Consider the following 13,684-nt stretch of genomic DNA (forward strand, 5'->3'; position numbering starts at 1 on the left):
CAGCCAATATTGTTATTATCAATCATTATTCCTAGTTGTATCATTTTATCATCAGCTTTCAGATGACTGCATACACATAACACACTGAAAATATCACAGGTGTCATTTCCTTCCATCATTATGACAGATGTACATACTACTTCTTACCATCACTTCTGTACGTGTTCTATTTGGGCATTTCCTCAAGTTTCCTGTAATCTTATTGTTGATTTATTCTCCAGTGCTTTCATAGTGGAATGTAAAATGAAAAGTGTTTATGTGTATGGTCCAAGTAAAGGATTCCAAGAAGGTAGACTTTCTGAGTGAGATACTCCACAAGAAGGTGCTAAGTAAGGGAAAGTAAATACAACTATTTGTTGTACAGCATTCACTTTAATTCAGATACATTATCATGTTTAATTTGACACAAAAATGTTACTCCTTTATTTGCTTGAAGAACTTTTCATCTTGGTTAAGAAGTCACTGAGATCCAATTACCTATTGATTATAGTTTGGAAGGCATCTGAAAGACAAATGAGAAACAATTTTGATATTAAATCCATTAACTTATTTGATTACATCTATTTCATATTCTAATATTTCTCATCATGAAGTTATCAAATTTTCTTATAACAACATTTCAATTTGAAGTTTCCTTGTATTCATGCAGCTTAAAATCTCTTACAAAATGCATTAATTGAATCCAAAATAAGTTTTCTGTAAAATAAGTACAGAAAATTACGATTTTCCATTAATTTAACTTTCAATTTCTTCAACTTAATCAGGTACCATATCATGGAAAATATTATTCTAAAAATCATACAAAAGATAACATGGAAATACACATAGAGATTTGCAGCAAAGCAAAATTAAGAAGATAACGTAAGTGAACGAAGAGAAAGTTAACTCAGGATCATAGATCCATTAATTTTTCATTTATGCAATGAAACTCCATCTTCCAACATACTAAGAAAGCAACAACAAAAATGAAAATGCATGTAATTCTGTTTAATATACAAATACATAATGAAATGTATGGGGTTCCAAAGGGAGAGACATTCACATAGATGCAAAAGCAATGTATGCAGAACAAGGAAAAATAGTTAAGCATAATAGGCATGAGTGGAGAAGTCTTCTACAAGCATAAATGGCATGTGGGTTCAAGGCTTCCTCAGGATAATGCCCTGAATGTAGTCTGATCAGACAATAAGATCACGTAATATAGAAGAGATAATGGGTACATCTAGCAAGAACTAAACATTTTGTATTCAGTATTGATGCAGTATTAATTATCAATTACAAAGGACCCCAAATAAACAACCATAACAGGAAATTAAAAAGAAAAGAAAATTGGAAATGCACCTGGTAGTAATTATGTAGTTACTTCAGGAAACTTTAACTGGTACCTTGATCAGGATGGTCTTGGTTTCCAGGTACTCATCCAGTCCATCTTCACCCCTGAAACATAAATACATCATTAATTTCTTTTGTGTCTGGGCAACCACATGTGGGATTGTCAATCTGGTATATAAACTGATCAATAGAAGTTAATACTGATATTATAAGTTAGTTAACTTGGGTGATGCTATCAAAGCTATTTAATTAAGGAGAGTGTACCAACACTACTTACAGTTCTCTGCCGTGCCCTGACTGCTTGTATCCTCCAAAAGGTGTTTGAGGCAGACACAAATCATAGCAATTTATCCTGAAAAACATATTTCTAATAGTGCTTAATATCTTTTTTGAGAAAAGGTCATCATATTATCTTATGAAATATATTAATTTCACTGAAATATTATATATTTGTTGTCAAGTGCTGAGAGAGAGAGAGAGAGAGAGAGAGAGAGAGAGAGAGAGAGAGAGAGAGAGAGAGAGAGAGAGAGAGAGAGAGAGAGAGAGAGATTGCAACAAGGGATCCAATCCTCCAACTTACCAAACTGAACCAGCTCGCACAGTCTGGGCATAGGTGAGAGCTTTGTTGATGTCCTTGGTCACTATACCAGATGCCAGACCATATTCTGTGTTGTTAGAGCGCTCAATCACTTCCTCCATAGTCTTGTACTTGAGGATGACTTGTACTGGTCCAAAGATCTGCCAAGAACAATAATTTCCCTAGATCAAATAAAGTGTCTCATTGATATGTAAGTTCTGAACACATGTGCACACACACACACACACACACACACACACACACACACACACACTCTCGCCGTCGTTGAGAGAGGACGGCTCGTCTCCAGCTGTGGATGGGAAGAAGTGAAAATACCTATGGTGTTACAGGGCCCGGATACCTCTGAGTTAGTGTCCTGTTGAAAGTGAGGGATATGGAGAGTGGTCCCTGAGAGGAGAGTGTGGGCGGTGATTGTTTTGGCTGTAATCAGCTGACGATAACAAACATGGCGGCTACTCCTAGGCAACCCAAGGATTTTGAAGGTTTTATAACTATTCCAAGAGGACTGGAGAAATTAGATATGGATGCAAGAATCCAGGCACTGGAAAGTAAGTTCCTAAATATTTTGTCCATAGAAGAAAAACTGGATAGAGTTATAGCCGAGAATGATTCGTTCAAAAAAGAGATCTATTTGTTAACGATAGCGAATAAAGAGCTATTGAAGGAAAAAGTAGAGATGGAGAAGGAAAACCAACAACTAAGGAAACAATGTGAAGAGATGAAGGCTAAACTCCTAGAAATGGAGATGAAAATATCCGAAGGGGACTTGAGGAAGGAGGAATGCCTTAATCTAATTGATGCCAGGATGAAAGAAGTGAACCATGAACATCAGGAGGTACAAAGGTCCTTTAATGAGATAGTGAAAAAGCAAGAAGAGGAAAATAAAGTGATTACGCAGAGTGAAATGGTAAAGGCACTAAAGGAAAATGAGTATGTGGTGAGAGATATTGCTGAAAAGAAAAAATGTGTGATCATAACAGGATTGAGGGAGGAAGCTAACAGAAACTGGCAGGATAGGAGGAATAAGGAAAATGACAGGATTAAGTCTTTACTGAATAAGATCTCTGTGGAAGAAGAGGACCTATATGCTGAGGTAGAAGAAAGTGTGAGATTGGGAGCTTTTGAGGAAGGCAAGAATAGACCATTAAAATTGGAATTAAAGTCTCGGGTGGCAGCTGAGGCCTTGTTGAGGAGGGCTTGGAAACTTAAGGACTCTGAGGAAACCAAAACAATTTACATAAGAAGAAATATGTCACAGGATGAGCGAATGAAAATGAAAGAGCTTGTAACTGAAGTGAAAGAGAGGAACGATGAAAGAACAGAGGAGGAAAAGACCAAGTTTTTTTGGAGGATGAGAAATGGGAGGCTAAAGAAGTGGTGGATAAAACAGATGGAATAGACATTACATGAAAGAAAGAGACTAGGAATGGAATACAAATGACTTACATGAATATAGATGGATTTCTGTCTAAGAGGCTAGAATGTATGGATTACCTAAGAAATAACGAACCGGACATAATGTGTATAGTGGAAACAGAGCTAAGGCCTGAAATAAAGCTAGACTGGTTTGTTGTAAAATACTACAAAGTATGGAGAAATGATAGAAAAAATAAAGGAGGTGGTGGTATAATGGTTCTTACTAAGTAAGATCTGATAGTGAAGGAGGTGAACTATAGTAAGAGAAATGAGGAAGTGATAAGTACGCTTATAACAGATGGCAAGAGGGACATTAATATTATAACAGTATACATACCATCCAGAACCAATGCTTGGGAATATGAACAGTACCAAATGGTGATGAGAAATATTCTAGACAGAATGAAGCAAGAACTCATCAAAAAGGATAGAATGATGATAGTCAGAGACTTTAATTGTAAAGAAATAGTGTGGGAAGACTACGAAGTGGTGAACGGTGGTGAGTGGGCAGAGGAATTGTTAAAGGTAGCAACAAATAACTTGATGACACAGTGGATGAGATCACCAACAAGGTGCAGGGGACAAGATGTTGCAGCAAGGTTGGATTTGGTAGGAATATGAACAGAGGGTGGTGGAAAACTGTGATAGTGACCCCAAAATGTTTTACAAATTCATAAATGGAAAACTAAATATAAGGGAGGCAATAGTAAAGGTAAAAAAACGGGGAAGAAGTATATGAGGATGCTGGAGATATAGCTGAAATTTTGAACGACAACTTTTGCAAAGTGTTTACAAAGGAGGAGCATTTTATGGGAGGAAGACCTACGGAAATAAAGCAAATGCAGGACATCATGGTTACTAAGGAAGATGTAAGGAAAATTATAAGCAATCTGGATATTAATAAATCAATGGGGCCTGATGGCATATCTGGGAGGTTGCTAAATGAATGTAAGGATCAATTGTTGAACCCGTATTTGATATTGTGGAAACCTCCATACGAACAGGATTAGTCCCGAAAGAGTGGAAAAGAGCTGACATTGTGCCTATATATAAGAATGGTAGTAGAATGGAACCGCTAAATTATAGACCAGTATCGTTGACTAGTATATTGTGCAAGGTATGTGAAGAAGTAATTAAAGCTAAGTGGAGTGAGTATCTAGAAAGTGAAAACATTCTGAGTGAAAGACAGTTTGGTTTCAGAAAAGGAAGATCGTGCGTATCCAATTTATTATGTTTTTATTCAAGAGTGACTGACATACTACAACATAGAGAGGGATGGGTGGATGCTATCTACCTGGACTTGAGAAAGGCCTTTGATAAAGTACCACACAATAGACTGATGTGGAAACTAAAGAAGATTGGAGGAGTAAATGATAAACTAGCAAAATGGATGGAAAATTACTTAATGGGAAGAGAAATGAGAACAGTGGTGAGAGGAAGGAAGTCCGAGTGGAAGAAGGTAACCAGTGGAGTTCCACAAGGGTCAGTGCTTGGTCCCATCATGTTTTTTATTTATGTTAATGATATGCCAGTAGGAATTGACAGTTACATGAACATGTTTGCGGACAATACTAAAATTATGAGGAGAGTAAGGAATGTGGAAGATTGTAACAAGTTACAGGAAGATCTTGATAAAATATATGAGTGGAGTAAGGAGTGGCAGATGGAATTTAATATAGACAAGACTCATGTTATGAAAATGGGAAGAAGTAGATACAGACCAAACTGGGATTACAGATTGGATGATGAGAAAATTAAAGAGACCAATGAGAAGAAAGACTTAGGAGTAACCGTGCAAAACACTTTGTCACCGGAGAAACACATTAACAAGATTTTTTGGAAAACATATAACATGCTTCAAAATATTGGCCTTGCGTTCCACTACCTAGATGAAGGAATGATGAAGAAGATATTATGTACCTTAATAAGACCCCAGTTAGAATATGCAGCTTGTGTCTGGTCACTGCATATGAAGAAAAATGTGAAGAAGGTAGAAAGGGTACAGAGGCTGGCAACAAGGATGGTACCAGGACTCAGGGAGTTAGACTATGAGGAAAGACTGAGGAAGCTGGGGCTGACCACATTAGAAGAGAGAAGAACAAGAGGAGACATGATAACTATGTATAAATTGGTGAACAAGATTGACATACTGGACAGAGAGTTGATAAAGGTGACCACAAGTAATCAGCTCCGAGGACATGGAAAAAAGCTAATAAAAGACATCTGTCTAAATGACGTGAGAAAATACAGTTTCCCGCATCGTAGCATTGATAAGTGGAATAAACTGAGCAGTGATGTCGTTGATGCGGTGTGTATCAATCAGATGAAAGAGAGATATGACAGGAATGGACAAGGAGACAGGACACAGAGAGCTTAGCGCGTGCACGCACGCACACACACACACACAGAGAGAGAGAGAGAGAGAGAGAGAGAGAGAGAGAGAGAGAGAGAGAGAGAGAGAGAGAGAGAGAGAGAGAGAGAGAGAGAGAGAGAGAGAGAGAGAGAGAGAGAGAGAGAGAGAGAGAGAGAGAGAGTTTGATACTGTTAGACTCACTCACCTCTTCTTTAGCAATGGTCATGTTGTCTGTCACACCAGAAAATACTGTTGGCTGGATGAAGTAGCCTTTATTCCCCAGCCTGTCACCTCCACACTCCAGACGGGCCCCTTCAGCCTTCCCTTTCTGAATGTAGCCAAGCACTCGCTCCATCTGCTGCTGGCTCACCTGTAAGGACTTTATTACTCAAGAAAACTCTTCCTGTCTTTACTATGACAGTGCAATTCTAACATTATTTCCTTTTTTCCATTCTGTACAACTGAGAAAGGTAATTTGAAACTATGATCATCCAAAGTATGATTTACATTTTATACAAACAAGTAAATTAAAATCTTAGGCATGGTAAACTATGGCAAATCAGATATTACATCTTATAGACTCTTGTCAAAATATCTAAAAGATGATGACCAATGAAAATAAGCTTTATAGACCCTTACAAATAAATAAATATACATATATATATATATATATATATATATATATATATATATATATATATATATATATATATATATATATATATTTTTTTTTTTTTGCTGAAGAATATTACTTACAATAAAATAAAGTATAAATCATGGAATGAATATGATAAAAAATGTAAATAATTATGAAAATATCAAAACAAGAAACATAAAATATCCTGTCACATTATAAACACTGAAATTAATATGAAATCAATGAGTAACAAATAAAAATATAGAACATGAAGAATTGTATGATGATTAGTGATATGGTCACTAACACCATCAACTGACAATATAGTAAGAATATTCTGATGGCAAGGAATTTTTCAAGCAAAATGTGAGAAATTAATGAAATATGGAGGAAAGTAAACTCTTCACACATGGTAATACATAGTTGCAAAAAAAAAATAGTGACATTTGCATGCATACTCATACATTACATGGTGAAAGAATGCACTATATATTGATAGTGGAAAATCAGAAAGTACCTGGGGTCCCTGCAGTGTCTTCTCATCAAAAGGGTTTCCCACAATCCTCTCCTGAGCCAGCTTCACTGCTTTCTTCACAAAGTCGTCATAAATGCTTTCATGCACAAAGGTACGAGAACCAGCACAACAATTCTGCCCATGATTTCCAAACATGGCAGTATGGCACAATTCAGCTGCTTCATCCACTTAACAAGACAAAGAACATGAAAATTACTACGTAAGTTCAAACCTTCACATATCAATGCTACCATAATGTACATGGCTTGCAAACATCCTATACAAAACCCAAATATTTGTCAATATTCTACCATTCAAGTTACAAGTGAAATGGATGTAGGGGAGACATCATGACCTTTGTCTAATGCATGGTAGCAAAAAGATAATGCTATGCATTTAAGATAAGTTTGTGTTATCAAGCTGTTTTAAGGATAAAGAACATATCTGTCATAATAAACTGTTAATCAACCAAGCAGATTCTAAATCTTAACATTATTCAAAAACTAGTAAATGGTCACCTACTTCAATATCTTTAGGTGAGTACAGATCAGTCACTGATGTATTAATATCAGCTTGATGAAAAGACAGGAAAGGTTTGGCAAGGACCAATGGCACACTAAATGATGCTAACATGCTAAGATACTTACAGTCACCACAGTCTTCACAGACAACAAGAGGACTCTTGCCACCTAACTCCATAGTCACACGCTTCAAGTTAGAAGCACCAGAGGCCTGCATGATTTTCTTTCCTACTGCTGTTGATCCTGTGAATGCCACCTATATAAAAGAAAACAATACCAGTAGTCCTCAATCTTCCATAAGCCACTTCAAAAATTGTCAGATACTGGCCTTAATCTCAACCCACCTTGTCAATGTCCTGGTGATGAGCAACAGCATGCCCTGCCACAGCTCCAAGTCCTGGCACAATGTTCACAACGCCTGGAGGAAATCCAGCCTGTCAAGACACCAAAGTTAGTCAAATTCCTCTGCAAGAAGGCTTTGTCAATGAAATATGTCACTGTTCTGTAGACAGCTTGATTTTGGTATGGTCTCTATAAACTAATAAAGATTTTACTCTGAACATGGTTAACAGATCTTGCATTTCAGATTTAAGGTTCAAGAAGCTAGAATTGAATCTTCTTTCTGATGTACATTATGTTGGAGAGAGAGACAAAAAAAAAGAGGAATATGAACAACTGAGCATAACATATTCATGCTGCCAAGTCTGTACCAACATTACAAAATGGTAAATAATCTCTTATAGTACTTGATAATTTAATTCCACCATGTGTGTATTTGGTCAACTGACCTCCTTGGCTAGAGCACCCACATAAAGTGCACTGAGAGGTGTAAGTTCAGCAGGCTTTAGGACAATGGTGCATCCAGCAGCCAGAGCAGGACCCCATTTCCATGCCAGCATCATGACAGGATAGTTCCATGGGATGATCTGCCCCACTACCCCCACTGGTTCCTTACGAGTCATACACATGTATGGTCCATCTGGAACAATAAGCATATAAGCAATGCAATACACTAATACTGTGAGTAAAACAAAGACCATCATTCACCTCTCTTTTATTTAATAAGGATCATCAAAGACCAGCCATGAGTTCAACAAACATATGGAGAGAAAAATCTTAATCTCCTCAAGTAATGAAAATAACGAGCTCTGTTATTTTTAAAATTTCAATATATTGAGTAATACATAAGAAGACAAAGAAAATAAAGGAAGAAACATACAGCAGCATTTATGATATGAAGTCCTTACCACAGGGAACAGTATTGCCATGAATCTTGTCACACCAGCCAGCATAATAACGTAGTGTCTTGATGGAATAGTCAAGGTCACCTAGAGACTCTGTGTATGGTTTGCCATTGTCTAGGGTGTCAAGTCTTGCCAAGTATTCAAGGTCACGTTCAATAAGATCACAGAGCTGTAAGTTCAGTGATAAAAATGACAAGTTAATTAACTTTAAAGATTGCTTACATATACATAATTCAACATGTAAATGATGATGATCACAGCACTCATTATACAACACCTCACTGAGTCACAATCATCACCATAAGCCTGCTGGCAAAGTTTGTTTCAACTGTTCTGCCACAACAAAAATTATATAAATTCTCTACTAATGGCTGTTGCAATCAGCATTAATTTACCTTGTGCATGAGGGCTGCCCGTTCAGAGGCATCCATGGTGCGCCACGGAGCATTACTCTTGAAGGCAGCACGTGCTGCTGCCACTGCCTTGTCTACATCTTCCTGTTTGAAGTAAGAATAATGTGAACTGAAACACAAATATCAGAGGAGGATACCACCAATAACTAGAAATTATAAACTTCAGAGAGAGAGAGAAAATGAAGTGTTGCATTGCCACAGCACTAACCTCAGATGCCTCACTGACATTAGAAATGATCTCTTCAGTGGAAGGGTTCAGCACACTAAAGGTCTTTCCACCTGTTGCGTCCACAAATTCATTGTTGATGAAAAGCTAGAATTGGAAAAAAAAAGAAAATAGTCAGAACCCACTACTGGCAATAATGCCTCAAAACAAGATGAACATTTACTAAGTAATACTACTAATAAAAAATATACTAAACACTGTTGTACAGCATTTGAGATTACGTTTTGATGTCTAGATATATTTTTCAAATTCTTTTCGGTCCAAATCTTTTTTTTTTTTTTTTAGTTATACCCATTCCTCACTCTCAATGATATTTGGGAACCTGTGGAAAATTGTGATTAACAATTCAATGAAAAGATATAAATCTTTAGTGGTGGCGACGACAGTCAAGTCAGCCATGAGTGTTGCTGCCATTGGTGAGCTGGGTGCGTGAGCAGCCTCGCAACTGGCAGCATCCCTACATTAGCAACCTCTTCCCTCACTCCCATCCCACAAACTCTCCACGAATTCCCAATACGATGTAACTTTTGTCCTCATAAATATTCAACGGAACTCTTCTCGACGAAAAAAAAAAAACACCTCTCACAGGTCGTACTAAGATTGTGGATAAGGATTATAAGGGGTGGTTTTTGTTATGGACAATGTGGGCGACCACCCATGGCGCAATCTATTTGGAGGCGCATGGGAGCCCCTTACACACACACACACACACACACACACACTATATTCTATATATTAATACTGCTAATTTCCACTCCAAGTTAGTGGAGTGGTCGCTGGGGTGCCACTATTATCACGTCAACTAGCTGCTAAGTCATGTATGCAGGTTGTGTGTCAGAATAAAAGGCAAAGGGGACGGGAGAGCGGGGGATCAACTTGACGGCTGAGTCAGAGTGAATCACTCTCAAAGGAAAAGCAAGGGGGGAGGGAGGCGAGGAGATAGACTGACCTCTGGATGATTTATGATCCCAGGCCACAAACTGCTGCTTCCAATATAAATTGTATTTCATTCATAAAATTAATATAGACCCCTTATAGCTACATGTAATTTATTGGGTAATGTGAAAAAATAAATAAATTAACAAACAAGAATCTGTGCATGCAACTACGTCAATTTGTTTATATCACGTCAGTCTTGACTCTGGTCAAGTACTTCCTGTCCCTGATTGCAATCCAATCACCCAGAACACATTTTAATGCCAGGTGTAAACGGTGAAAAACACAGGTTGAAAAATTTGCTACAGTCTGAGCACTGAATTCAGATTGTGTTAATTTTTGGCAGTATTTTTTATATTTTTTAAATTTTATTTTATTCATTTGTATTTGTGTGATGAAGGATCTGTGCAATTTACATTTATTTATTTTTTGTTTTGTTTTGTGTGATGGATTTGTATAATTTACAATGGTGCTTACATACTCCATTTCATTTATCTACTTTATTATTATTATTATTTTTAAATATATTGTTAAGGGGAAGGGGGCGTGCAATGGAGGGTTCGCCCATGGCGTAAAAGTAGACCAGAGGGTTAGGGCGTAACTCGAAAATTAGAAATGGAAAAATTCACTCACTATATTTATCACCAGAAAAAATAAACAAAATAACAAATAAATAAGGTACATAAAAAGTCATAAATTAGGTGCAACAAAAAAAAAAAAAATCTTTAGTGACACGTGTGAAGCAGAAAGAATAACGATAATTTGATCTATGTAAACTAATATCACACAAAAAATGCAATGACCATGTAAAAATGAATAAGGAATATCATTTGACGGAGGCAACACTGAAGAATTAAGTAACACACACACACACACACAGGAAATATCTCACGAATGCAAACATCAAACACAGCCCGGTAACTCGGTGGTTAGAGCGCTGGCTTCACAAGCCAGAGGACCGGGGTTCGATTCCCCGACCGGGTGGAGATATTTGGGTGTGTCTCCTTTCACGTGTAGCCCCTGTTCACCTAGCAGTGAGTAGGTACGGGATGTAAATCGAGTTGTGACCTTGTTGTCCCGGTGTGTGGTGTGTGCCTGGTGCCTATCCGAAGATCGGAAACAATGAGCCCTGAGCTCGTTCCGTAGGGTAACGTCTGGCTGTCTCGTCAGAGACTGCAGCAGATCAAACAGTGAATTACACTGAAGATACTAATAATATGGTGTCACACGACGAGCAAGTGGTGAAGAATGGCGACGCTGTAACGTGTAAAGAAAACAGGAAAAATGAATAAGCAATAAACAATGTTATTTAGTGTAGATAATACCGAAAAGTTAACAAAACCAAACCACATTGAAGATACAAATAAATTGTTGTCACAACGAAACGGCGGTGGAGAATGAACACATGACAGTGCTATCATGTGTAGTTTATGTACCGTAATAAAACAGGAAATATCTCACGAATGCAAACATCATCAATTTTCCTGTTCTCAACTTCCCTTCGTCCAACAGGAAAAAAAAACTTTACTCCCATGATTAGGACGTAATATATATATATATATATATATATATATATATATATATATATATATATATATATATATATATATATATATATATATATATATATATATATATATATATATATATATATATATATATATATATATATATATATATATATATATATATATATATATATATTGATTATAAGTTTATATATGTACACATATAAAATTAGATTTTTCCATAAGTGTGTGTGGGTTATTAATCTCGTCTACCACACAGGCACACACATACCGATCGCCATCCACGTGTCAGTCATAGAATGCGAGGCTTCGGAACATTTGAACAAAAATTCTTGGATATCAATTCAAATCTATTCAGTGACAATACCAAATCACAAGAAAATACATCGAGTCCCAAAAATACATTGGCCAGTCTATAGTGCCATATATATTTTAACTTTTTTTTTTTATCTAATTGTAACACCCTATGCGGTATTTGTACATACTCAATAACAACTCCATAATTTCGAAAAGTGTCTCGTGTATATATATATATATATATATATATATATATATATATATATATATATATATATATATATATATATATATATATATATATGTATATATCGCAAACTAATAAAAAGACCCACAAAAAAGTGGCTTTCTCACGCGCTTAAATATTCACCGGTTTAATTAGATTGGGTTAAAACTATTTAGTTAGGTTAGTTATAAAGATGCTACCAACAACATCAAAATCAACAAGATGGTACCCATCACAAAAATAAATAAATAAATAACAGCATTAGTAAAGCTCCCTATTTATTTTTGCAGATATGATATTTGGCTCTATTAGGTCCATTTTTGGCACTGTCCCGAGAAACCAACCCGCGCGCTCGCCTCGATTCCCGGCTCCCACTTCGCAGCTCCTCCACCCAGCTGATTTGACGTCAAATATATGAGGCCACCCTATTGGTCAGAGAGAGAGAGAGAGAGAGAGAGAGAGAGAGAGAGAGAGAGATATGGTAACGAATAAGGCAGCGTTTCTCAACATTTTTAACCTTGCGTAACCCTTAGAATACATGACATGTCTCAAGGAACCCCTGCGCAAAAACAAAATGATATACCATATATTTCTCATTTTATGTGACGTCAAATCAGCGAGGGAATCGAGGCATGCGCGCGGGACGGTTTCTCGGGGACAGTGCCCTATTTTTGCTCTAAGCTCTATTCTAGTGGAAAAAAAAAAAAAAAAGATATTAGGCCGAGCAATTTTTTTTTTTTTTTTTATTATTTACTTTGGGGTTGGTATGGGGAGTGGCAAAATGACAACCGTGTGATGATCGACAGAAAGCTATAGTTGTTAAAAGTGCATTAAAAATAGTTCCGTAAGCCGAACAGTTAATACATTCACTCCCTGCGGATCATCGGTTGGTCATAAGTTTATCCCCTGAGGCAACACTACAATTACCATAACACACATTTGTATATACTGACATGCGAGTTTAATAGTTCTAACAGATCCTACCTTAACATATTTGATCTCCGGCTTCTTAGCAACCATTTTGCCAAGTTGAAGTCTTGTAAATGTCGACGCTTAGGTGAGGGAGACAAGAGTAGGTACAGACTGCGCTACCCTCAACGACGGTTTAAGTAATACCTGGCAACCGATACGTGATAACCCTAACCAAGGACTCGAGAGTAACTGCCAACTGCTACTGCCTGCGTGTCTGCCTGGTGACCGCTGCTACTCTAGTGGTAAACACTAACTGCCAGGCGCCAAGGAAGAATAACCTTGACATACCAGTCAAAATTATAAGCCTAAACTCATACGATATCATCATATATACCAGTGAAACAACTAAATGTGTATTTACTTCTTTTTACGACAGAGAAATAAGTGCTATAATGAGTGTAATTACAAGGGTGTCTTTTATATCAAAATTTTATTGCCTAAGTCTACTTCAGTGTTGCCAACCTAGCGCG

General features: G+C 36.9%; 1 protein-coding gene across 2 annotated transcripts; it reads right to left on the reverse strand.

Annotated features, from left to right (window-relative positions):
* Positions 1-352: 352 nt before the first annotated feature.
* Positions 353-13,440, reverse strand: LOC123520828 (aldehyde dehydrogenase, mitochondrial-like). 2 transcript variants are annotated; one of them, XM_045283461.1, is made up of 13 exons: positions 13,227-13,440; positions 9,237-9,341; positions 9,011-9,112; positions 8,619-8,784; positions 8,160-8,350; positions 7,716-7,805; positions 7,498-7,627; positions 6,854-7,038; positions 5,905-6,069; positions 1,913-2,070; positions 1,610-1,684; positions 1,386-1,437; positions 353-502 (listed from the first exon to the last, which is right to left on the reverse strand). In XM_045283461.1, the coding sequence occupies exons 1-13, from the start codon at positions 13,260-13,262 to the stop codon at positions 485-487; spliced, it is 1,473 nt and encodes a 490-aa protein (XP_045139396.1). In that variant the 5' UTR covers positions 13,263-13,440; the 3' UTR covers positions 353-484. The 2 variants fall into 2 exon arrangements, with proteins under 2 accessions (XP_045139396.1, XP_045139395.1); XM_045283460.1 differs by having other exon boundaries at positions 1,342-1,437; positions 13,227-13,439.
* Positions 13,441-13,684: the final 244 nt, after the last annotated feature.

This window comes from Portunus trituberculatus, chromosome 47 (assembly GCF_017591435.1).
Source record: "Portunus trituberculatus isolate SZX2019 chromosome 47, ASM1759143v1, whole genome shotgun sequence".
Taxonomy (NCBI): domain Eukaryota; kingdom Metazoa; phylum Arthropoda; class Malacostraca; order Decapoda; family Portunidae; genus Portunus; species Portunus trituberculatus.